The sequence below is a fragment of the Pristiophorus japonicus genome, chromosome 10 (genome assembly GCF_044704955.1).
Source record: "Pristiophorus japonicus isolate sPriJap1 chromosome 10, sPriJap1.hap1, whole genome shotgun sequence".
NCBI lineage: Eukaryota > Metazoa > Chordata > Chondrichthyes > Pristiophoridae > Pristiophorus > Pristiophorus japonicus.
In genome coordinates this window covers 28,216,942-28,244,199 of record NC_091986.1, presented here as the reverse complement: position 1 = coordinate 28,244,199, position 27,258 = coordinate 28,216,942, and the positions used below count along the sequence as shown (strand labels likewise).

Here is a 27,258-nt window from a genome sequence, read left to right as displayed (position 1 = left end):
CATCCTGATGTACTCCTGGAACTTTTGTGCTGACCATTGAGAGAATTGCTCCTCTTCTGGATCAGGAAATTAAACATGCCGCAAATTGACCAATTTGCTCTGAAGACAAATTGGGAGCCAGATAGTAAGTGTCTTTGACTGAGCACCTCACTCTTAAGGGGTTCCTCCCTTGAGTTGTGGCTAAGCATATTATTTTCAGCTTTCCACTTGCCAGCTAGTTTCTCATCTCAGACATTCCGAACCTTAGCACCTACACAACCAGGGCCAGAAGCTCTCCTCAGTTAGCGCACAAGGAGATATTTTACTTTTCTGTACCATGTCTTGATTTGGGTGATTTTATTGCCATACTTTGATAGCGGTTTTTAGTACATCAACTAGGATTACATATGCCTTTTCAACAGAAACAATGTCCACCAATTCCTGACAACCGGCATGGTGTATTGCTTCCTGAAGAAAATCCCAATAAGGGTCGTGGTACTACAATTGCATAAAAGAGGGAGATGGGACAATTGATGGAGGTCGGAAGCCAGACACTGTCAATACTTTGCCACACCTGCATTTATGTTGCTTTTCTCTTCAGTTTATCTTGTGTGAACATCTGAGGCGGTGATTCAGAATGTTACAGCATGGAGTCTAGCTCTGGATCTCAGCATAACCATATGGAATTGGATCAGATCCTTTCCTAGCTATTTGCACAGAATGATTGGATGGTTGACAATGCTTGAGAGTAATGTGGGAAACCAACACTTCACTTTGCTTCAAGTGTACCTCCTGTTAATAATCATGGCTTCATTACTTTGGATAGGCCGCCTATGTTTCCACACTACTGTGGTTTTAGAAGTATCCTTATGGAGGCACAGGCCTTGATATTAACTCCCTTACGATGGGCAGGAGATTGCAAGGGTCCCTGTGCGGCCTCCTGTCGCTGGTGCTCCCTCCCACCCACCAGCCAGTCTTTCCATTTGGCGGGAAATGGAACAACATTTTTTTAATGAGGTCCTGCGGGTAAGTTCGGCAGGATCTCCACGTCCCCAAAATTGCCGTTTTCAGCCTCCTCTGCGCCCTCCCTGCCTCCCCTTAAATATCAGGGCCTATGTTGTTCAAAGGATGGAAGAAAGGGCACAAATCAGTTCCAAAATGCGGGAGGGGGGAAATGTTTGTTAGTCATTCATATATCTGCCAATGCTGTTACTTACCTATCTCCCCTTCAATTATAGTATGGTGCCAGGAGTGGTTGTGTGGAACAATACTGTGAGGCTGCAGGCTGAATGGCTTTTTCACAATGCACTGTTGAGTGTCCACTATAATTGAAGGGAAGAAATAACATTATATATATATTGTAAAATACTGAGTGTATCTGATCCCACTAGCTACAGAATATTAGGGGTACAAGCTTGGACACATCTTCATAGGTCTGAGCACATTAAATTGGCATCATTTGACGAAAATGTGTAAATTAAGTTCCATTGTTAATGTCGTTGGAATTTCCACAGTCACTTCATGGACTCTTCGTGTTGTACCAAAATGTGTTGTGTACAACATAGCACAGTAATCCGATTGGATATTGGGCAGTGCTGATTCATGGGACTCGATATTATGCCCCCTCCCTCCTGACCGGCAGGAAAGGGACAGGCCGGGGTTGAAAATCCCAAAAGTCGAAATCCCGCCTCCAACCCACCGCGATCCCGCCCACCTAAATATTGAGGCTGACGATTCGGGCCTTCGACGAGGCTCCGGCTAAAAGCAGGCGGCGACTTACTGAAGATGCAGAGGTCGCGGCCCGATGACATCATTGGCGCTGCAATGTAATATTAACGTCAGGGCAGGTCTCGCTTTGTCTGCAGTCCAGCAGCAGAACCTCGGCGGGAGGAGCCGACTGGTCAGAAGAGGCCAAAGTAAGTTTTTAAAAACTCCCTTATCTTTGGACTCCTTGTGGGCCAGAAGGCATAGGAGCGCTCCCCCACCCCATTCACCCCTCCCCGCCACCACCCCCCCTCCACACCCCTCGCCGAATCCTTGAGCCTCTCCAGTCCTCTCTCCGCAATGGAATCTCTACTTCTCCCCAATCCTATCCTGGGACCCACAATAGACTGCCGGGTCTGTTCCCACAGGTTCCTGCCTGTGGCCAAATTCTCATTCCCGGCCAGGCTGTGAATATGACCAGCTGGCGGGTGGGAGTCTCGGAAGTTTTATTCAATTGAGGCCTTGTTGTTAAGATGGGCCAGGCCTGACCTGGCCAGACTCGCTGACCGCTATCGGGCTCCCCTCGCACCTCCCCCCACCCCCCCCGCCAACCTAGCCACCCACCCACACTCCCCTGTAAAAATCGAGGCCATGATTTCTGTGCTGAACAGCAAAAATACGTCTGCACTGGGCACTGCTCGTGAGAGAATGTCATTACTTACAGTTGTTATGGATCAAAGTGAGAATAGATCAGGGATAATCAATGAGATACAGTCAATTATGAAAAATAAGATATTCAATGGCATTTGGTCAGAAAACTCAAGTTAGAGAAGATTCATAAAGCAGTTTGCATACTGACTTAGTTGTAGTACACTTTCTTAATGCGGTAACTTATTGTGATGTAGCTTGAGGTTTACTTTTTGTAATTAATTCACCAGTACTTCTCCATGATGAGCACCACTTGGAAGGAGCACTGAGTGTGATGGAATACTCTCCACTTGCCTGGATGAGTGCAGCTCCAACAACACTCAAAAAGCTCGACACCATCCAGGACAAAGCAGCCCGCTTGATTGGTACCCCATCCACCACCTTAAACATTCACTCCCTCCAACACCGGCGCACTGTGGCTGCAGTGTGTAAAATCTACAAGATGCAGTGCAGCAACTCACCAAGGCTTTTTCGGCAGCACCTCCCAAACCCACTACCTCTACTACTTAAAAGGACAAGGGCAGCAGGCGCATTCATGGGAACACCTCCACCTGCAACTTCCCTTCCAAGTCACACACCATCCTGACTTGGAATTATATCGCCATTCCTTCATCGTCGCTGGGTCAAAATCTTGGAACTCCCTCCCTAACAGCACTGTGGAACTACCTTCACCACAAGGTCTTCAGTGGTTCAAGAAGGCGGCTCACCGCCATCTTCTCAAGGGTAAATAGGAATGGGCAATAAATGCTGGCCTTGCCAGCGACACCCACATCCCAGGAATGAATTTTTAAAAAAATCATGTTATATTTTCTATGTATTCAATATTTCTATTTAGTCATTTTTTGTGGTCATGGCCCAGAAATCCCGATTTCTTCTTCCCGTGGGTGTTCGACCAAAAATAGGACAGGAGATGCGCACATACCTTTTGGTCGAATGCTCGCCAGAGATCCCGGAGTCGAGGCCTCCTCTTCTTGAGCAACGGAGCGCGTTCACATTGGGACGTGTGCAGGCCTGGAGCTGGAGTCACATGGCTTTGGGCAGCCAATCAGGTATATTGATTCAAAATAAACTTACCGTAGTGGGCAGAGTCTTTAACAATAACATGTGTTTTAAAAATTTTATTTTACAATGTTTTTGTGTGCTTTAAAACACTTACCCCTGTAAAAGTAGGCTATGCACCTGCTTTTATCAGGGGCAAGAGTTTTGAGGACATTTGCTGGGCAAAACTTGGGTAAATCCCGCAATCTTGCCCGTGCAAATGTCCTCGCTCCCGATATGCACGAGATCTGTCAAGCCAGAAACTTGACAGATCGGAAAAGCCGGTTTTCAGCGTATGCGCGATGTGCACTGAAAACTGGCTTTTCCAATGCCTTCCTGGGTCCATAGAAACTCCGTATGGACCCGGGGAGGCCGGGATTTCTGGGCCAATATTTTTTGCCGAGGCCGGGGCAGAACAGAGATGGTCAGATTGATACCATCGGTGTTCTGTTGGACTTGTGTCCTTGTAGCTTAGTCTTTGGGTTTGTCAACTCAAATTGGGAAAGCACATCAACTCAACACTGTACTGGAAAGCAGAAGGAAGAAGGTAGGGCAGGAAAGATAAAACTTAGCAACAAGGTTGGGACAGGAGAGACCCGAGGAAACGCTGATGCAGGCAACAGCAGAATGGTAGGCAGGATGGTGAATGATTAACTGTCTGCTCGCAGGGGAATGAAATTCAGGCGGGTTGCTTACAGTAGTGCTACACACAGTTCAAGCAGTTGTTGCTTATAAAATCTTTAAACCACAAAGTATCACTTTCTGCTGTAAATACCATATGTGTTGGATAAATTATCTTATTTACGTAGCACCACTTCTTAAATCCCATTTTTGGCTGAATGTTTTAACAAACATAAATACATGCAAGAAATCTGGTTTAGCTAAATCCAATTTTAAAAATGGTTAATTTGATTCAAATCATTATAATTCACGCTCTGTGGTGACTGGGGAAATCCCAACAGAAGCCCTGAAGCTAAATAAACGGGCTGATATATAATCTAAATCTGGCAGCTTCCATTCTGTGAAACGGAGGGTATTTGGGTCACAGTCAAAATAAATCTTTTACCTCAGCCATTGAAAAACATGGATGCTGCAATTAAATCAGCCCAAATGTAAAATTATATACACTGCTGTAATTAGCTTAAGAGAACAAGGGCTAAATGATAAAGGAGGAAAGTACAACGTTTGGGAATGATTGCGAACGGGCTCATAACAAGACAGAAAAAGATTTACACTGCTGTGTGGGGAATATTTTGGTACACAACCATGTATAAAAAGATTTTTTCATTGTTATTTCACAGAATGAGTGATCCATAGCCCTTGTTGCTCACTCATTATGGTGCAAGAATTGAGTGGAGCAGGACTTGACCATAAAAGAAAGACTTGCATTTATATAGTGCCACTCACGCCCACCAGAAGTCCCAAAACGCTTTATAGCCAATGAAGTACTTTATGAAGTGTTGTCACTGTTGTCATGTAGGAAACGTTTTAGTGATGTTGAATGAGAGATAAATATTGGCCAGTACACAGAGGATAACTCCCCTGTTCTTTTTTAAAATAGTGCCATAGGATCTTTTACCTCCACTTGAGAGAGCAGGCGGGGCCTCAGTTTAACGTCTCATCCGAAAGAAGGCACCTCCGACAGTGCAGTGCTCCCTCAGGACTGTATTGAAGTGTCAGCCTAGATTTTTGCGCTCGAGTTCCTGGAGTGGGACTTGAACCCACAACATTCTGATGCAGAGACGAGAGTGCTACCCACTTTAAAAAAATATTTTTTGAACACTGAAAACATTTACATCGTGATCATTCCATTGTGTCATACAAATCCATTCTGTCACGCTGCACAGTCGTTTCTCCAACATATATTAACATCAAAACCTGAACTTTAAGTTGTCTCCTGTAACACATAATAATCTATTGTACTTTAAAAATTGATAATAAAATATTATCTTTAAATTCCTTTCTGAATAGAACATCCACAGAGCCTTATAAATAGCTTTTAGCTTATATTTAAAATACGCTTTTAGGTTTATTCTCCTCCCCTTAAAAAAGAGCATTCGCACAATCACAAATCTAGCCGAACTGATCATTAAATTAATTGCCGCTCCTCTAGACTCGGGCAGACTCTCCTGCAATCCTCATCTCAAAATTGAGTTCCACGGGATTCCCATTCTCGCTCTTCGGTCCCCACCCAACAAGAAAACCTCACCAACTGTCGAACATGGTACTTAAAATCCTTTAATTGCAGACATAACGCCAGTAAATGGGTCAAACTCCTCCTTTTTCTCCAACAGAAAGCTTGGAAAGGCAGGATGCATTTTACCTCCTTTGGAGATTTGCGTATTTATTTCTTCTATCTAATCCTGTGGCATTTCCCTCACAATCTTCTCATACATGATCTTAATTGCTATTTCCTCTTCCTCCTGATCCTCCTCCCAAACTACCGCTTCCGGCAACCAACTTGGAACTACCTCATATAATACATCTTTCACATATATATCAGCTTTTATAAAAGCTTGATTAAATAATACCTCTCCTTCAATGTTGACCCACCTGTTCAAAAATAAGGGCTGTTCTAAAAAATTCCTCAGAACCTTTGGGCATAAACTGCACACTTTAAAAAAATTGGGCCCAAGTAACTACAACCCCCTTATAAAACCGAGGGAGAGGTTTAATCGAGTTCAAAACATATTCTTGTAATCCATATAAAATATCCCCTGTCCTCCCATCCACTTTATTTTTAAAAATGCTAAAAACAACTCTCCCAAAAACTTGTATTTGACTTCTGAAGAAATCTCTTGCCCCATTTGATCCAAAATAATTTTTTCTTCAAATCAATATCTGGGAAATTGAGTCCTTCCGGATTGCTCTGTCCAATGATGGTACTGTAAGCAACCAAGGCTGGTTTCCCTTCCCATAAAAATTTCACACAAGACTCTCGGATAGACATTTCCGGCCACTCAGGAATATCCTCCACCGTCAATCAGTACCATAGTTTAGATAGCAGGAGAGCTGACACCACTGTCACTCTTCCTTGCACTTTCAACCACCGACTTTCCCATTTTCCCAAAATCTTTTTAATTTTCAAAACCTTCAGTTCCCAATTTAATCGATCCACTTCATCCCTCTCCTTCTTGCATCCCATATACACCTCCACAACTTCTACAACCGCCACAACCTTAAAGGGGCTTTCGTCCAACCACTCCCCCCCCCCATTCCCGCAACCAGGCATTTGGACTTACTATAATTCACTCTGGCTCCTGAAGCTCGACAATACTCCTCCACTACTCCCATAGCTTTCCTCACTGACTCCCCATCTACCAATGTTAAGGTTGTCATTTGCATATTGGTATATCACCGCCTGAGGAAAAGAGTGTTTGAAGACCAGGCCCTCAAAACTGCCACCAAGCTCATGGTCTACAGGGTTGTAGTAATACCTGTCCTCCTGTGTGGCTCAGAGACATGGACCATGTACAGTGCGACATCCCCACTTACATCTGGGAGTCCCTGGCCCAAGACCGCCCTAAGTGGAGGAAGTGCATCCCAGAGGGCGCTGAGCACCTCAAGTCTCAAACGCCGAGAGCGTGCAGAAATCAAGTGCAGGTAGCGGAAAGAGCGTGCGGCAAACCAGTCCCGCCCACCCCTTCCCTTCAACGACTATCTGTCCCACCTGTGGTAGGGTCTGTGGCTCTCGTATCGGACTGTTCAGCCACCAAAGAACTCACTTCAGGAGTGGAAGCAAGTCTTCCTCGGTTCCGAGGGACTGCCTATGAAGATGATGATGAGGTGAATCACTGACACCCACCCGTAACTGGGAAACGCAATCCTGACTATTCCTTGTTCCTTTAGCATCATGTAACCTAATGGTTCTGCTACCAATGTGTACATCAATGGGGATGGGGGATAACCCTGTCTCACTGACCTCTGTATCGGAAAATACTTGGATAAAAAAACCATGTGGGTGAAGTTGCCCTGCACCTCGACTGGGGACGGTAACCTTCTGGGGTCGGGACATTACATGCCCGGTGCAGAATTGCCTTTACTGCCCCAAGATGGCGGCCCGGACCACACTAGGGCCGCCATCATTGAGCCGACCCGAGAGTCGGCAGAGAAAAAAAGATGGCGGCCAGGGCAAAAAGTGTCTTATGTCCCGTTTGTGCCCCCCCCGGTGGCGCTAACGGGGTTGTAACAAGGGGCCCCCCCATTACTTTTAAGACAGCTAAATATGTTTGAATAAAAAATCCTTATCCACTCAATGAAATTTTTCCTGAAACCAAACGCTTCCAAAACCAGCAATAAAAACTCATGAGACACTCTATCAAAGGCTTTCTCTTGATCTATCTTTAGCACATAAGCTTCTCTCCCACGCTCTTCCATGAGCTCTATTGCAGCTCGGATTGAGAGCACAGAGTCTGTGAATTTCCTGGCTTACGACTCCATAGGACTGAGAGGGCAAAACTATCTGCGGCATCACCTCCTTCATACGATTTGCCATAACCCTCGCCAAGATCTTATAATCCACATTTAACAATGTGATGGGCCTCCAATTCTTTAGATCCCTTCTATCCCCTTTATTTTTATAAGCTAAGCTTTTGATACCACATAGATAGGGCCAGGCTGCTGTCAATTTTAATCTCCTTAAAAACCCCTAAGAGCAATGGGCTTAAAATCTCTAAAAATTCTTCATAAAATTCTGCACTTAGTCCCTCCTGGACTCCCCCCCCCCTCCCCTTCATTCCACTTACTGCTACTTTTCCCCCCGCTAATCCTACTTCTTTGTCACACATGCTTCTCTCATCCTCCTTTAAATCCTCTTCAATAAAAGCACTAACCTTCACCATGGCCATTTGGAAATATCTTTTGTACACAACTCTTGATAAAAGCTACTAGCTGTTAACTATGGAAGAACTCCACAAGACTGAGTACTGTGAGTTAAAACTGATGTGACCTTAGTCTCTTTAATACAACCCCAGAGTGCCTAAGCAGCATGGCAGACAACCTTTTATACTCCCTTGCACGAGGTGTGCAGGTGACCCTTGAGCCTCCAACAGTTGCGTCCTCTGGTGGCAAGTCTTATACAGTTACAATGTTTACATACATATCATCACCCCCCCCCTCCCCCAAAGTCTTTGATACAAATTATTTACAAGTTGAGACGATCCGGGGCCCTGCGCTCCCGGGTTGATCGTCTGAGTTCAAACTCTGGCATGGGTGAGTTGGTCGGACCATTGTTGCACTGCGGAGTGGCTGATCTGACAGGACTGTTGGGAATGGTGGGTTCATCCTCTCAATTGATAGCTGGTTGGGTGTGTGTTGGTGGGTTGATGATGGTGATGTCCTCTTTAGGATGTTCCTGGTTGTCAGTGAACCACAGTTTGGTCTGATCCAAATGCTTTCTGCACGTTTGTCCATTCAATAGTTTGACTATAAACACTCTATTCTCCTCCTTGGCCAAGACAGTGCCAGCGACTCATTTAGGACCATGACCGTAATTATGGACAAACACAGGGTTGTTAACATCAATGTCACGCGATACAGCCGCACGATCATAGTACATGTTTTGCCGGTGAAGCCGGGTTTCCACATGATCATTTAGATCCGGGTGGACTAGGGAGAGTCTGGTTTTAATTGCTCTCTTCATTAACAATTCTGCCGGGGGAACCCCAGTGAGCGAGTGGGGTTGCGTCCGGTAGTTGAGCAGAACCCGAGGTAAGTGGGTCTGCAAGGAGCCATCGGTCACGCATTTCAAGCTCTGCTTGATAGTTTGGACTGCCCGTTCCACTTGACCATTGGATGCAGGCTTAAACAGGGCAGACCTGACATGTTTGATGCCACTGCGGGTCATAAACTTGTTGAATTCTGAGCTGGTGAAACACGGTCCATTGTCACTGACAAGGACATCGGGCAAGCCATGGGTGGTCAGCATAGCCTGGAGGCTTTCAATGGTGGCAGTGGATGTGCTGGATGACATGATTATGCGTTCAATCCATTTAGAGTAAGCGTCCACTACAATTAAAAACATCTTTCCGAGAAAGGAGCCAGCAAAATATATGTGGATCCTTGACCACGTTTGGAGGGCCATGACCATAGACTCAATGGAGCCTCCCTTGGTGCATTGCTTAATTGTGAGCACTAAGTCCGAGTCAATGCCGGGCCACCAAACATGCGACCTGGCTATAGCCTTCATCATGACTATGCCTGGGTGGGTATTGTGTAGGTATAAATGTTTTTCCCTGCCTTTTTTTGGCAAAACCACACGATTACCCCATAAGAGACAATCCGACTGGATGGACATTTCATCTTTGCGTCGGTGAAACGGCCTAATTTCATCTTGCATTTCCCCGGGAATGGCCGACCTGCTCCCACTGAGGACACAACTCTTTACTAATGATAGCACAGGATCCTGGCTGGTCCAGGTCCTGATCTGGCGAGCAGTGACGGGTGACCCCTCTCTCTCAAAAGCATCCATGACCAGCACAAGTCTGCGGGCTGCGCCATTTCCACCCCGGAAGTGGACAATGGTAGCTGACTGAGGGCATCAGCACAGTTCTCAGTGCCTGGTCTGTGGCGGATTACATAGTCATCGGCGAACAATATTAGTGCCCATCTTTGGATGCGGGACGAAGCATTGGTGATTATATCTTTGCTTTCTGAAACCAGCGAAATGAGCGGTTTGTGGTCGGTTTCAAGTTCAAACCGAAGTCCAAATAGGTATTGGTGCATTTTCTTAACCCTCATATACACATCCTAACACCTCTTTCTCAACCATACCGCAGGCTCGTTCAACCTCAAGCAGACTTCTAGACGCGTATGCAACCGGTTGAAGTTTGCCCGATACATTGGCTTGCTGTAACACACAGCCAACCCCGTACGAAGATGCATCACAAGATAGCATTAATCGTTTACACGGGTCATACAGTACAAGTAACTTATTAGAACAAAGTAGGTTTCTGTCCTTCTCAAAGGCTGTCTCTTGAGATTTACCCCAAACGTAGTCGTCACCCTTACATAGCAACATGTGCAACGGTTCCAGCAAAGTGCTTAACTCGGGTAGAAAGTTACCAAAATAGTTGAGGAGTCCCAGGAACGAATGCAGTTCCGTCACATTCTGTGGTCTGGGTGCATGCTTGATGGCTTCTGTCTTTGAGTCCGTGGGTCTGATGCCGTTTGCCACAATCTTTCTCCCCAAAAATTAGATCTCTGGTGCCAAGAAAACACACTTGGAGCATTTCAGCCTGTGTCCCACTCTGTCTAGTCAACTTAGAACCTCTTCTAGGTTGTACAGGTGTTCGGTGTCATGACCGGTGATCAGGATGTCGTCTTGAAACACAACGGTGCGCAGAACCGATTTCAGCAGACTCTCCATGTTCCTCTGGAAGATGGCAGCAGCTGAGCGAATCCCAAAAGGGCACCTGTGGTAGATAAACAGTCCTTTGTGCATGTTGATGCACGTCAATCTTTTCGAAGATTCAGCCAGCTCCTGTGTCATGTAGGCGGAGGTTAGGTCCAGCTTGGTGAACGACGTCCCCCCACCCGCTAACGTTGCGAACAGGTCATCTGCCTTGCGTAGCGGGTACTGGTCTTGTAACGCGACTCGATCGATTGTTACCTTGTAGTCTCCGCAGATTCTGACGGTGCCATCGCTTTTCAACACCGGAACTATCGGACTGGCCCACTCATTAAACTCGACTGGCGATATGATTCCCTCTCGTTGAAGTCTGTCCAGTTCGATCTCGATTTTCTCCCTCATCATATAGGAACCGCTCGAGCCTTGTGATGAACGGGCCTTGCATCGGGGACTAGATGGATCTGCACCTTGGCGCCTGTGAAGTTGCCGATGCCTGGTTCAAATAGTGACGGAAACTTGCTCCGCACTTGGGCGCACGAAGCATCATCCACTGAAGATAGTGCTTTGATGTCGTCCCAGTTCCATCGAATCTTTCCCAGCCAGTTTCTGCTGAATAGCGTTGGGCCATTGCCTGGTACAATCCACTGTGATAAATCATGCACAGCTCCATCGTACGATACCTTAATTGCTGCACTGCCAATGACTGGTATGAGCTCTTTAGTGTAGGTCTGAATCGGGCTCAGTTTGGGCCTTTGTGCTTTGTTGCCCAACAGTTTCTCAAAAGCCTTCTGGCTCATAATTGACTGACCCCGTGTCCAACTCCATTGATACCGGAATACCGTTCAATTTGACTTTCAGCATGATAGGAGGGCTCTTAGTGATGAAGGTGTGTACCCCATACATTTCTTCCTCAGGATGAGTTGCCTCTTGTTTGTTCTGCGTGACCCGCGCCAGATTGATCATCCTCTGCCGACTCTGCCACGTGGTGAGTCGCAGCACTCTTGCACATTCACTGGAGGTGCCTCATTGTTTCGCAGCCTTTGCACATGTAGTGCTTGAATCGACATTGATGGGCTCGATGATTACCCCCGCAGTGTCAACATGGTGCTAACGGATTTGCATTCATGCCCAATGGCAGACTCTGCCATATGTAGTTCTGCCTGCTAGCGACGTCATTTTCTGCACAGTACTTGCCGGTGAGCTTTGATGCTGGGAAGATATCTGTCTGGTATTATCGCTCATGGATATGAATGCCTGGGCTATTGTGATGGCCTTGCTCAGGTCTAGGGATTCGGCGGACAGCAGCTTGCGAAGAATGATCTCGTGGCCGATGTCAAGCACAAAAAAGTCTTGCAGCATTTCCCCCAAAAATCCAGCAAATTCGCAAGTTCCTGCAAGACGTCTCAGGTTGGCGACATATCTCGCCATGTCCTGGCTCTCGGAGCGGTGGTGCATGTAGAAGCGATACCTGGCCATTAAGATGCTTTCCTTTGGCTTGAGGTGGTTCCGAACCAGCGTACACAACTCTGTATATATTTTCTCCGCTGGTTTCTCTGGCGCTGGCAGATTCTTGATAAGGCCGTATATTGTGGACCCACACAAGGTGAGGAAAATCGCCCTGCGCTTGATCGCTTTATCGTGCCCATCCAGCTCGTTGACCACGAAGTACTGGTCGATACGCTCAACGAAGGCTTCCCAATCATCAATCCTCTACAAATCTCTCTAAAATACCAACGGCAGCAATGGCCGCGTGAAAGTTCATAATCTGTTACTCATCGCCAATTGTTAAGTATGGAAGAACTCCACAAGACTGAGTACTGTGAGCTAAAACTGATATGACCTTAGTCTCTTTAATATAACTCCAGAGTGCCTAAGCAGCATGGCAGACAACCTTTTATACTCCCTAGCACGAGGTGTGCAGGTGACCCTTGGGCCTCCAACGGTTGTGCCCTCTGGTGGCAAGTCTTACACAATTACAATGTTTACATACATAACACTAGCCACCTCCAAAATCTCCAGACTTTCATTAATAATCTTCTCCCCAACCATCAACTCTCTAATTAATGATAACTTTTGTTGCAACTTCTTTGCTCCAGAAAATATCTTGTGCATCTTTCGCCCTCCAATGCATCTTTAGCATTTGCACGGAGAATGGGCCCCGTTGTGTTTTTCAGTTTGCAATAATTCCCACTCTTCCTTTAAAACCATCCACTCAGTCTCTGCTCCCTTTTACCCTGCGTCAACTGCTTTACTTTTATCCATAAACCTTCTATTTATATTCTCTTCTCGATGCCGGTTAGCTGCTGCTCTCTCTTTACCATAACATATCGAAAAAACTTTTACCTCATATATGAAATTGTCCCACCAAGCTCTTCTTTCTTTCAAGAATAAAGTTTCCTTCTGAGCATTTTTTATTGTATTTAAAATCCCTTGAAAGCACTGATTGTTTAAAATCCACTACCCGGACCGATCTTAACTCTGTTGTTCCTAAGCCAAAGCCAAGTGGTCACTAAAAAGTACTTTTATATAATAAATCTCCATCACCTCAGAACTTAACCCTTCAAAATCTATTCAACTCTGTTTTAAAACATCACCCACCCAACCTCTTCTGGAGAACACTCTTTTTATGGGGTTCAAATCCCTCCATAAATCTCTCAAATTTAAATTTCCTTACATTTTTATAATCATCCCTCTGGTGTTATCCTCCTTAAAGGTCATCTGGGCTGAAATGTCCGTTCGAGATAAAAAAATACATGAAAATCCCCCACGATACAAGGGTTTTCTGCCTCTGCCACTTCTGTGAATAACCACCGAAAAATCTCGGGACGTTTGCAATGGTCATTCGCCGCATAGATATTAAAGAGATCACAATTAAATTCCTCCATTTTTATCTTTAGCCGTAAAAATCTCCCCTCAGTTTCCTTGTCCACCAAGGCAACGTTCTCTTTTATGGACAAACTCACCCGCCATCCCTCCGCGGTTATTAGTTGTGCAACTTGCAAACACTTCTCCCTTCCAAACCTTCCAAACCCTTTCTAGGATATCCTCATCCCAAAAGATTTCTGGTAGACACAGCAGGTCAGTCAGTGCCTTGAAAACACAGCAACAACTGCTGCAATTTCTTCTCCCCCTCTCAGTCTGTTCACATTGATCGAGAACAATATAATCATGGCTCCTAATAAAGAAAGCGTGCCTGATAGTCCCCCCATCATTTAATCTCCGGCCCTTCCCTCCTCTCATGCTCCTTCCCAACTTTTCGGGCAGCTGTTGCTTTCTCCTGCAGCCTCCGGTTCTTTTTCACCTCCTGTTTGTACCTTTCCTGCAGTTTCAGCCTTTTCCTTACATTAGGTTTAAGCTGAGGAGCTGCCCCTTCTCCCTCCTTCTGTCCTTCACTAACCTTTCCCTTTCCACATGATGCCAACCCACCCCCCTAATTCCAAGTCTCCATCCCCCTCTGACTGCTTGCTCTCAAGCTGTTCTGTCCCTGCTCCCTGTCAGATTCATAATCTCCCTTAGAGTCTTCCTGCTATCACGGTTTCTCCAACAGTGCCACTCCCTTCGGCCTCACCTCCACCACTGGCCCTTGCTCCCCGTTTCTTCTCTCTCTGGGACAATGGCGCATCTTCACCTATCTAGCTCGCTTTTGGCATCTTTTGTCTCCCTGCTCCTGTCCTGCTGCCCCTTTAAGGGTCCTACCTCTTGTACTCTCTCCTTGTCTTGCACCCTCTCCTTGTCTTGCTCCCTCCTGCTCCCCGAGATGTACAACTCCCTGTCTTTCTTTGCAGTACTTACACTTACCCCGCACCCTGCTCCCACCTCCGCTCCCCCCGCGGATTCTTTAGGGAGAGCCGAGCCGTATTATGGCTCGACCCTGTCCCTGACCCGTGCTGCCCTCCACTGTCTTTGTCCTTTTCCACCATACTTGGTGTGTTTTCCACCATCTCCATCATGTTCTCTGCTCCGCAATTTTCTGCCTCTTCTTAAGCTCTTTTCTCATTCTGTTCACCGGCTGTGTCCCTCGCTTGCTCCGCTCCTCCGGTACTCCATTCCTGCTCCTTCTCTAATCTCCTCTTCACTCAAGGGGCTTCCTTCTGCCTCACACTCACAGCGGCTGGGGTCTTTGCGACACACCCCTCAGCTCTCTGCCTTGCAGCTCCGAGCTATATGTCCAGGCTCGCTGTAATTATAACAGTGCAGGTCTGGGCAGCTTCTTACAAGATGGTCATGTCCAATACAATAATAACAAACTTTCACCTGGTTATCATGCAGTATCCAGAAGTACTGCACTCCTTCCATTGTCTTGAATTTCATGCTGTAGGGCAATAACTTCACCCTCTGTGGGAACCACACCTTTACATACGGGGTTCCATCTGCTACCCGCGTTCCTGGATAGTATCCCCTCTCACTGAGCAAATTTTAATGTCCCACGACTCCAACTTTTTTATTAGCACATCGTCCTCAGTATAAACCAACAGGTTTAAGAATGAGACCACCTCTTCAGAATACAGCAGAGATACATCCGAGAACTTATCTCCAACATTCAAACTCAGTAAAATTCTTTCCGCCTCCGCTCGGCCACTGACCGTCACCTTGAACCCAACATTCGGCTTTGGTCAGCAGGCAGAGCAGCTTCCCTCGCCGCAGTCCTCATCTACCGCCTGGATAATATTCCAAGCTCGTATCTCCTTATTCTCGCACTGAACCACCACCGTGTTTTCTTTTCCAAACCTCCTGGGGTCCCGGCCCAAATATTTGAGCCTTTTATTCTCCCTTCCCCCAACATTTTCTCCCTTGATTAAATTCATCCTGGGAACATTGTCCTCTGAGGGGCCCAGTGCTCTGGACTCCTCAGCAGCGAACTGGTTGCTGTTTATGGGCCAAGTGGGCTCTAAAACCCACCTTCAACTTTTTACAAACTCACTCTGCAGTGATCAAACACCCAGCAGCACCTGCTCACTCCTAGCCCCCCACCCCCCACCTAGAGAATGCTACCCACCGAGCCACAACTGACACATCCATACCTGCTCCGAAACACTGTGTTAGCACACCAACATTCCGTGCCGCATCTCCACCTCACATCTGCGGCTTATTGAGCTCAGGGACAGCAGCTCCAAAAACTGAAGCTAGGAGGCATAACGTTTCAATTGATTGATGCCGATCAGAATCCAGAATGAGAAATTTGAATCCATGAACGCAGGGCGGTTTTGGAAGAGAAAAAGGAGAATCTGATAACCTTGATCTGTACCTGACAACAGAGATACAGAACCTGAAATAAAGGCAACACTGGGACCTGAGGCTGCGGCCCTCAAGACCCATGTTCCACCTTGGGCAGTAAACCAAATGTTGGCCAACATGAGACCGATCCATTCCCCAGGCACTGTTTTTTTAATGTTGAGAGAGCCGATGACTCTGCAGTCAGTTTATAAAATACCCTGGAGGTCCACCTGAGCAATTTTTAAACCAAGCTTCACATTTGACTGCAGTCATTCATCGCAAGGTGTTGAGCCTAAGCAGTGTGAGATGTTCTATTGCTCAGGATCGCTAACCCCCATGCCTTTTAGTCTACTTGGGAACTAGGTCATATTGATACAGTGCCACCTTTTCATTAATGCACACCTCCAGCCACTTTACATCAACACAGCAGCACCTGTATAACTGCACCCAAAATCCACAGCTGAATTCCACTATAAAGATCCAAATTGTAAATACAGAACCATCAATGCAGTTGTAAAATCAACAGTTGCCCAAACCTAAAAATGGGAGATCAGTGCCCCAAAAATGCTGCTCTGAGACTACAGTGCTGAAACTTGTTTTAATATTTTATTTACAGAGACACTTGGGCACATAATGCACGCCAGCAATCGAATCGGGCAGGGATTTGAGGAGCTGTGCCAGTTATGTTGCTGCATCGGAGATAGTCAGCACAAATATCAAGTCCTTGCCCCGATCTACCTAATGACATTGTATGTATAATGAATGTCGCATGTATGGGTAATGGTAGGGAAGTGGGAAGTGACAATGGGAGGAAGATGCATGACATGGTTGATGTGCAAGGATGGGCTGGGTCATAAGTAAATTGAGAATTTATATTGGCACCAGCATGAAAGCAAACCCTTAGTAAGCCTGATGTGCACCGTGTTGGTTCAGAATTTGTTCTGAAATCTTACGGTGGCTAAGAGTTCTGTTTTCCGATTGAATCCAACCTGTCTTCTACTTTAAACAGCCTATCAGGAATGTGCTTTGAACAAGAATAAAACACATGATGGGGCCTTTCTAAGGGCTTCCCTTCTCCAGTTTCTAGGAGTCGAGCAAGCCCTAGATATGGAATATGCCCATTTCCTATAGGGACCTATACCACGATGTATTGTGGTCTTTCTCAGTAACAGAGGATTTAACTACTGTATTTTATTACCTATTCAATCTAGTCAGAGGGCTTGTTATGCTACCCAAGTAGAGTTCCTGTTTATTCAGCTGGATAAGAAGTAGACGCCATAATGTGAGCTATATTTTTGGAATGCAATCAGCGGTTGAGGCGAATTGACATGAGACAATGTGTTCTTTAATCTGATTATACTGCATAAAGACATTTTCTCAGTTTGTAGGGGTTCTTTTCAAAAAGGAGATTCATGTTTCTCCATGGGTAAAAATGGATTTTAATAGACTTTTAAACGGCAACAAATGTTCTTCCTTTCACTGATGGACTCGTGCACCACATGACGTCAACCATTGAGCAAGCCGAGTTCAGTTAATTAGCCCAGCCCCTCCCATTCCAGCTGGTTGCTCGATCTTACCACTGCATGGGGGGAAATTGTAATAACTCTCTGAACATAAGAACATAAGAAAAAGCAGCAGGAGTAGGCCATTCGGCCCCTTGAGCCTGCTCTGCCATTCAATAAGATCATGGCTGATCTACCTCAACTCCACTTTCCTGTATCCCTTGATTTCCTCAATATCCAAACATCTACTGCCATTACTTCCATCTTTTTCTCCCTTAAAGGAGCACCATAATTATATTTTTCTTCATCCCTATTATCACATCAAACAATACAACAACGTGTTCTTTTTATCCTCCTCTAACTTTCTCCCCTCTTCTTCTGAAGGTGTTGGTGACATCCAGTAACTTATCTAAGTAGCTATTATTCATGAAGGGTTTTTATTACAGGCTATTTGGCTCTGGAGAACATCATAGCTGAGCCTGATTCTGTCTTCATGTTACATCCAGATACTCATGTGGCAGGGGTCAGTAGATAGAAATCGGGAGCCCTGGCCAGTTTTGGGCTCTCTGATCCCAAAACACTGTGGTCAACTGTAGCCATTCTACTCCTGCTCCAGCTTAGCCCAACACCCACTTACTGGGAATCGAACCTGGGACTTCCCTTGTTTAAATGGCTCCGGGACAGAGACTGTGGCCCCCGATATTGGTGCTTGGGAGGCTGAAGATGGCCGAAGAATCCGGAAAGGCCCCGGGACGTGGAGGTCATGCTGATCTTAACGGCAGCAGCTCATTATCAAATTCATGGTACGTTTCCCGCCCATCAGCTGGTCAAATTGACAGCCTGGCCAGAGGCTGGGAGGAACAACCAGCGGGAGGAGACTGCAACTTGGGACTCTTGGGACAGGCCCTGGCAATTAGAAAGACTTCCATGACCATCAGATGATTCAAAGCGCTTTAGAGCCAATGAAGGACTTTTGGAGTGTAGTCGCTGTTGTAATGTGGGAAATGCGGCAGCCAATTTGCGCACAGCAAGCTCCCACAAACAGCAATGTGATAATGACCAGATAATCTATTTTTTGTTATGTTGATTGAAGGATAAATATTGGTCAGGACACCGGGGATAACTCCCCTGCTCTTCGAAATAGTGCCATGGGATCTCCTACAGTGCAGCACTCCCTCAGCACTGCACTGGAGCGTCAGCTTAGATTTTTGTGCTCAAGTCCCTAGAGTGGGATTTAAACCCACAACCTTCTGACTCAGAGACGAGTGTGCTACCCACTGAGTACAACTGACACTGTATTAGGTGCTGGCCAATTAGGAGGGGGCGGGGGAAGTGCGGACACGTGGCAGAGGTGTGTGGGGGGGGGGCGGGGAGAGACACTGTGACTGGCTCTGAGGAAGGCAGAAAGTTTCCTTGAGGGGCCTGTGGGAGCACTCCTGCTGCTCCTGGCCCACAAGGAATGCTGAAAAAGGCTGTTCTCTTATGGAGCCAGCAGCTCCCCTCTCCCTTTCACTGCCGGGTTTCCCGACCCCTGGCAAACCCGTGCAGCAACTGTGAATTTTAAATCGGGCTCCCAATTGCACTGTGGAAGCCGTATTTAAAAATATTAATGAAGTGTCCCGCCTCTCCATGGTGGGACACTGGGGTGCCTCGATATCCACCGCGGGAGTGTGTGCTACGTGCTTGGGAAGGGTTCCGCATATTTAACTAGTTAACACCCTCCTCCTGCAAATCGTGGGGAGGATTAATATCGAGGCTTTAACTCTGATCCATTGGGGCCCTCACATGTTGATGTGCTTCAATGGAATTTACATTATTATGTTGTGTGTTTACAAATGGAAAGAAGAAAGGTTTGTCAAAGGTTCTCCTAAAGACAATATTCCAGATAAACTCTCTCGTTGCCCTGCTTTGCCATCCGCAGTCAGGAGACAGGATCACAGTGCCTGCAGCACGGCCCTGTCACCAGTGCCCCTTTGTGTTTGACATGAGGTCAAATTGCTGGGAGGATAAGACAGGCAAAAACGAACACTGCAGCTCCATTGAAAAGCTACTGAACTAGAATTTGAAGTCCGTGCTGTTTAGCAAAGCTTGAGCAAGTGTGACCTGAACACATTATTGGTTACACAACTTCTTTCATTTAATTCAATGTGGAATCATTCTCAAGATTTTTTAATTTCCAATTTTTGGTCACAGAATGTTTCTATAATAGTCGAGTTGTTGCATTCATTGTAAGCAGATTTACAAGGATTGGCGGGTGACCGGTTTTCAGACATTCCCCAATGCTTGTCTGAAAATTTACTTCATGATCATTGTTTGTCACATCATTTAAACCTCTCAAAGGGTTAATGATCCGGAACACTCTCCAGACTATCTATGTACAATTAACCTGACTTACCGATTATATCTGCAAAATGGACTAAATCTGTGACTTCTTTCTGCACAATCTACTTGCTTTTTTAGGAATTGCAATTGGTTTCAACACGAAAAGAAAAAAAGACTTGCATTTATATAATGCCTTAAACGACCTCAGGACTTTACAGCCAAAGAATCACTTTTTAGCGTGTAGTCACTGTTGTTATGTAGGAAACCAAACAGCCAATTTGCACATAGCAAGTTCCCACATATAGCAATGTGATAATGACCAGATAATCTGTTATTGAGGGATAAATATTGAACAGGACACCGAGTACAACTCCCCTGCTCTACTTCGAAATAGTGCCATGGGATCTTTTACATTCACCTGAAAGAGCAGACAAGGCTTCAGTTTTAACATCTCATTTGAAAGACAGCACCTCCAACAGTGCAGCACACCCTCAGTACTGCACTGGAGTGTCAGCCTAGATTTTTGAGCTTAAGTCTCTGGAGTGGGACTTAAACCCACAACCTTCTAAGGTGAGAGTGCTACCCACTGAGCCACAGCTGACACTACATAACAAAGGGAGGTGGGAGGATCACCCAGTTTAAAATAATGGGATGAGGGTGAGTGATGAGAGGTGGCTAGTGAGATGGAGAAGTGATGAGAAGGCAGAGTAATGGGGATGTGATGAGTGGCACAGCAGGATGAGGTTGAGTGTGGTTTTGTAGTAACGTTTCATGATCTACTGAGATCATTGAAAGGTTTGTGGCACTGCAGCCTGATCCTCCTGACGACATCCCTGCTTGTGCCCTCCTGTGCAATGTGCAACCAAACTGTGTTGGTCTCCAGGGTCAGTCTCTTCCGCTCATTGGAAGGGAAGAGAACCTCCCTGCGTACTGTGAATCCCTCCCATAAGCATATGGAAGGTGTTGTGGGAGAACCTGGGTGCAGCTGTGCATCTTTGTGCAGTGATTGTCAATGTTTGCAGCACCTCAATGCTGCAGAGTACTGATAGCACAAGTCAACGTATATTTGGACATGGTCCCTTTAAGGAAACCGGCTGATGACACGTCATCAATGACGTCATCAGAGCCGCTTCCTTCATTTGGCCGTGAAATGCGCTGGGCAGGCTTAACAAGCCCAATCAACGTAAAATAATTCTACAGAGCGGGCTGGAGCCAGCAGCAGGATCGGGACCCACCACCGATGATGCCAACCATGGACCCTCCGAGGTAAAGGAAATCACTTCGTATTGTCTCTCATCCCTCAGCCTGTTTGAAGCAAATGTGAAATCATCATTTCAGGGATCCAGAGAAAGCCTATATTAAGGTTCTACGAATTTTCCATCTAATTATTACAACGGAGCACTTTAAAGTAATTGGCCCGGAATTTGCAGTCAGCAGTGAAGCAAAGGCGTTCGCCGCTGGGCCTGAAGTAAGTTTCACACAAAGATCTCACGGTCTTTGTAGCGAGAAGTTTGGCTTGTCCGCTGTTCAGCTGAGACCAGTGTAAGGTAATGGGGAATCCCTAACACGAGCTGCTGTGACGCCAAAAACTGTTGAAGCAGCCAATCACAATGCAGAATTCTCGCAGACCTGGAACCAGGAAATGAGTAAGCTTCTTTGATTTTAACTTTAAAAAAATGTTACAGAGAGCAAAATAAAGATTGGGATTCTCACGTAGGACAAAGGTAAACCTGAAATAAAGAGAGATAAACGTTGAAGACATTTTGTTTTAAGTTTAAAGTTTCTTAAAAATTTAAATATTTATTAAAATGTTTAAATTTGACACCCCACAAAATTAAAATTAGTGTTTTCAGGGCCATAACGTTTGTTTAGCAGTCAATATGTTTTTAAAATCCCAGTTACACCTAATCCAAAAGGGTCTAACTTTTAATGGGGTATTTAACAGCGGTATTACCGCGGAAGAGCCGACGTTTTCGTCAGTTTCCCTGATTTCATTGATTGTTATGGGGGCACAGCGCAGCCACTGTCAAATCAGTGAATGACAGACCGCAACGTCAGGATTTCCGCCTTGGAATGCACATGTGCTAAATCCTGAAGTTGCCGTCAGTTTCAAAGGAACGAACACTGCAAATTCCTAGCCAAAATTTTCAGATACCCGAGTGATAGGTCTACGGTTACAGTTAGCTTTAGTGGTCAATATAGTACACTTCCACACAAATTCTCTTGACTGTTTTACATATAATATGGAATTCATTTCAAAGCCAAAACGGTAACAGTCCCTTCATGGGATTTGTGGTTGGATTTGGATGCCCTCTGTGCTAGGATAGTTTTGCAACCTGCAAATATTTTCAAAACGTTAATTTGCAACTTTATTTAATTCATTTGTTGGAACATTTTTGGTGGCAATCTTGGGGAATTTTCATAATGTGACAATTTTTAATTTTGAATCTGTGGGAAAACGACCATCAATTTTTAAATTGAAGATATGCCCATGTGAATAATGGAAAAATACAATAGACATATGATGTGCATTTCTTTAATGATATAGGTAATAGGTATATATTTGGGAATCAGACCAAGGAATAAAAAGAATTAAAGACTTGCACTTCTATAGCGCCATTCACGACAGCCAGACATCTCAAAGCGCTTTACAGCCAATGAAGTACTTTTTGATGTGTAGTCACTGTCGTAATGTATGAAACGCGACAGCCAATTTGCGCACAGCAAGTTCTCTCAAACAGCAATGTGATAATGACCAGATAATCTGTTTTTATTGTGTTGATTGAGGGATAAATATTGTCCAGGATACCAGGCAGAACTCCCCTGATCTTCTTCGAAATAGTGCCTTGGGATCTTTTATGTCTACCTGAGAGGGCAGATAGGACCTCGTCTCATCTGAAAGACAGCACCTCCAAGTGTCAGCCTAGATTTATGTGCTCAAGTCCCTGGAGTAGGACTTGAATCCACAGCCTTCTGACACAGAGGTGAGTGTACTACCAATTGAGCCGCAGCTGACATAATAGGCAACAAGCATTTACACAAAAAGGTAATATTTAACTATTTTTAACATGTGGCAGGTCATGTACCATTAATTTTTGGGAGGAAATTACTTTTGTTTTCATGGAGGAGGGTGTTAGCACTGAATAATAGGACTCTTTCCCATTACAAACATTTGAAGTGTCAGCATCAAGCACTCCAAGGTCAGGCATCGCCTGGTTAGATGCAATGTAAAGTGCATTCTGCTGTACCCTTGCAATGTGCCTTAAGCTCTATCCAAAACAATGAAAGCCATATTTTGCCAGCGTTACTTTTCCCACTTCAACCATCCTTATGGCCTTTTGAGTCAGATTTGTTAATCTGATGCCAAATTAGAGGCAATTGGGCACTATTGGTCTATGTCCTATAGGAAAAGGGTTGGGACTTCTTAAGCTCTCTCCACTTGGGCCTTTACAGGTCATCAGAGAGAGCCCACTGGACTTGAAAATACAAGTCCCAAGGTGAAAAGTTTGGACATGCACTGTTCTTGCCTTTCCTGCACAATCATTGTCTACTGTATGATCAAATACAACAATTCTTTATCTATGCTCCAATTACTTTATTATAATGATGATGCAATCGGTGTCCAACGGGTGTACGAGGTACGCATGGGCCCGTGTGGTCCCCGCAAGTTCTGGGTTTAGCAGGAAGTGCATGAGCCTAAACCCGGCACTTGCGATCTTCAAAAGTTCTGTTGACAGATCGGACGCATCCGAAACTAAAGGACCTCCGCGGGTGGAGAGTTGGGCTATTTGCAAAACTCCTGCCCAGCGATTGTCCTTCAAATTCTTACAACTGAAAAAAGCAGGTGTAAGGCCTGCTTTTATCAGCATAAGACTTTTAAAGTACAGAAAAATACATTAAAAAAAGTAATTTTAACATTTAAAATCTTTTTAAATAAGGTAAGCTTATTTTTCGACCCTTTAAAATATGTATTTATTTTTCAAAAAATTAAATTTGTGTTTTAAATAATTAATTCCATTTTTATTAATTTGAGATATGTAATTTTTTTCAAGTTATTTTCAGTGTTTTTGTGTTTTTGGGGTTATTCCCATACATATGTATGACAGCTCCGTATAAACGGAATCACCATAAGTATGGATGGGGCTCCCCCTTCTCTGATAGGTTGGGCCGGCCCACGTGATCCCATTGTGTGCGAAACCCTTACACTCCTGGGATACGTGAGCCTTTACAAAGGCCTTCGGTACCAGGGCTAGGAACGCAAGTCTGCGAACCTCCGGGACCACCAGGTAGATTCAAATAAATTTTTCAAGTCGGAGGCATCCGCCCGCAGAAAACCTCCGACCGCAATTCATGGGCCATTATTTTACATGTAATTAATTTGCTGCAAAAATGTAGTAGAATTTCTAAAATTCAATGAGTTGTCTTTACAATCCCAAGTTGCGTGGCATGTGAATAGAAAAAAATAAAAAAAACGATGTTTTGAACTTCGGGTCTCATATCTCACCAGAGCAAAAAAAGGATTATTTGTCGAGTATATACTGCAGCCAACACCCTGGCATACACTCACATACTTTGGGTGTGTTGCAACGATAATAACCTAACTGCTCAGCTCCAGCATCCGTTCAGACACACCCATCTCCTTTTACAACTCTGATTAGAAAATGAACCTGGATCTCGTCCACACCACACTCACATATTGCAGCTACACAGCTGATAGAGGACCATGTGTCTGATTCAAGCCTAATCAGTCTAATTCACCAGCTCTAAATGCTGAACTAACACAAAAAGGAATTGGGAGGCTGTCGAATAACACTAATTATTTCCAGAGTTCCTCTTCTGCACAGACAGACGTTGCTGGTGGGAGATAAGTCCAAATATCTGGAGACCTGGTTCCTTCTTTGCTTATTTTGTAACATCTTTAATTAAATCAGAAATATGTCATCCACATTTAAAAAAAAATAATGTGCTCGTGCAACTAAGATGTATTGTATAACTATTTATGCATCCTATTTATTTATCTACAGAAGTGGAAAAAATAATTTAAAATGCTTTTTTTTTACTGTATTGGTACTTTTCAAAAGGCTTGGTTATTGAAAAGCTTTGCCCTTTCAGCTGACAATTAGTATAACCTATCGCACACTCGCAAAAAATCAAAGCTAAATTGGTTGAAACGTATAACATTTTTAAGGGCTTGACATGATAGATGTTAGGAGGCTGTTTCCCTTCACTGTGGAGTCTAGGATCAGAAGTTACATTCTTATCCTTAGAATAAGGGGCCGGCCATTTAGGACTGAGATGAAGAGAAAGGGTTGTGAATCTTTGTAATTCTTTACCCAGAAAGCTGTGGATGCTCAGTCGTTGAGTATATTCATGACAGAGATCGATAGATTTTTGGATATTAAGGGAATCAAGGAATATGGGGATAGTGCATTAAAATGGAGTTGAGGTAGAAGATCAGCCATGATCTTACTGAATGGTAGAGCAGGTTTGAAGGGTCGAATGGCCTCTTCCTGCTCCTATTTCTTATGCTCTTGTCTATGTTCTCATCAGAAAGTGTCTGGCAGTGATAACGAGGATAAAACATTGGAAGTGAATGGGAAAGGAGGAATATAAATGAATTTAAGAAACATTGAACAGGATCATAAAATCAAGAAACAAGAATAGAAATGAAATACAAACTGTAAAGAAAGTCAATATTAGGAAAAAGTAAATGGAATGCAAGAGAGAAAGGAGAGACATGAGTATATTGTGTAGTGCCAACAGCACAAAAATCTCCTTTAAAATATTAAAGCCTACACTAATGCATTTGGCTGCTACTTGAATACACAGTACAAATCTGAGTGTAGAAGGCTCAGGGTTACGATTAATGATCCAAATAATGCAATGCAGCTACAAAGATTGAGAATGAAAAGAAAATGTAGAATCTCCACGCATTTTTCCAGGGATTCGATGACTCTTCTGCCGCGGTTTCGGCTGACGAGTGGGAGAATCCCCATGGAATTCATCGCCATGGTCTATGTATAGGGTGGGCGACCTACCCAGAATTCACTGGATGAAAAGGAGCAATGTTGCCAGAAATCGCCCCTCCACTCTATTCTAAACATTTGGGAGAGGATTGTATTGTGAGGAAAGCATTTAGATTTTATCTTTTTTTTTAAATAGGGTTGGCACTCCCTTTGAATTCTCACTGGATCTCGACACAAGCGAGAAAATGGATAATAAAGTTAAAGGAATTTCTGACTCGTTCTTGACAAAATCCTAAAATTTTAAGCGCCCTCTCACACACCATCGTCTGCAAAATAAGCTCTACTTTGAACTAGATAACTGAGCATCATTGTATCGAACGCTTTACAGTCAAATGAATCCGCACATTCTTGCCAACAAAAATCTCCCCTAAAATATTAAAGCCAATACTAATGCATCTGGCTGCTGAAACCTGGAATCCATTTGAATGCGCAGTTCAAATCTGAGTGGAGGAGGCTCAGGGTTAAGATTAATGATCCAAATAATGCGATGCATATGAATCATTTCATTGATGCTCAATTCCAGTTCTGATGTACAGAGAATGACAAGGAGGAAGACAGAATATGCGAAAGGGGAGGAGAACTGTCCACCTCTGATACTTCCCCTAACCATTAGCAATTTGAGCAGTTCTAAAATACCGTACCAATATTGATCCAACAGATTAATATTTTCATATTACTGATTAGCAACAATAATGATAAAGCGCAGGGTAAATTTATTTTTAAATGCCGTTGATGTTTTTGATGAATTCTATGTTGAGCTTGCTTCCGCGTCCCAATAAGCTCACAATCAGTTGAGTGGCCGAATAAGATTGATGGGCATTGGCAAAATGAGCTGCTTGTTTGGCAGGTGCAAAGCTGCACTTGGAAAATTGGAAAGTATTTGGGAAGTAATCATGGATTGTAATAATAAAATATATAAAATTTAATACAGCAAAAACTGCAGCACCTTGTGGCCATTTAATTTTAAAAGCCAGTGATTTATTGTAAGCTGCTGTGATTTTAGCAATCTGTCCGCAATTACAAGCCTGTGCTGCACGGGTTTTGTGTAGTTTAAAAAACAATTTGGTTCTACTGATCATGGGGGTCTACGGTTTCGATCCTTGTTCTGCGCTGGTTTGTTAAGGTTATGAAAAGGTAGAGGTAGCGAGGTTTCCTCTTGTTGGGTTGACCAAAAACAGGGGCTATAAATATACTAATACATCCAATAGGGAATTCAGGAGAAACTTCTTTATCCGGTGAGTGGTCGGAATGTGGAACTCACTACCACAGGGAGTAGTTGAGGTGAATAGCATCGATGCTGTTAAATTTAGATAAACACATGAGGGAGAAAGGAGTAGAAGATTATGCTGATAGGGTTAGGTGAAGAAGGGTGGGAGGAGGATTGTGCGGAGTATAAACACTGGAATGGGCCAGTTGG

General features: G+C 44.6%; 1 protein-coding gene across 2 annotated transcripts in view; it reads right to left on the bottom strand.

Moving 5' to 3' along the window:
• Nucleotides 1-27,258, bottom strand: part of klf12b (Kruppel like factor 12b) — a 245,514-nt gene that overhangs the window by 83,668 nt on the left and 134,588 nt on the right. Inside the window, exon 4 of one of the 2 annotated variants that reach the window (XM_070891390.1) lies at nt 1,197-1,301. The exons of the other annotated variant lie outside the window; for it this stretch is intronic. Coding sequence (XP_070747491.1) covers nt 1,197-1,301 — 105 coding nt within the window. The remainder of the gene's footprint in view (nt 1-1,196; nt 1,302-27,258) is intronic. 2 annotated transcript variants of the gene reach the window in all.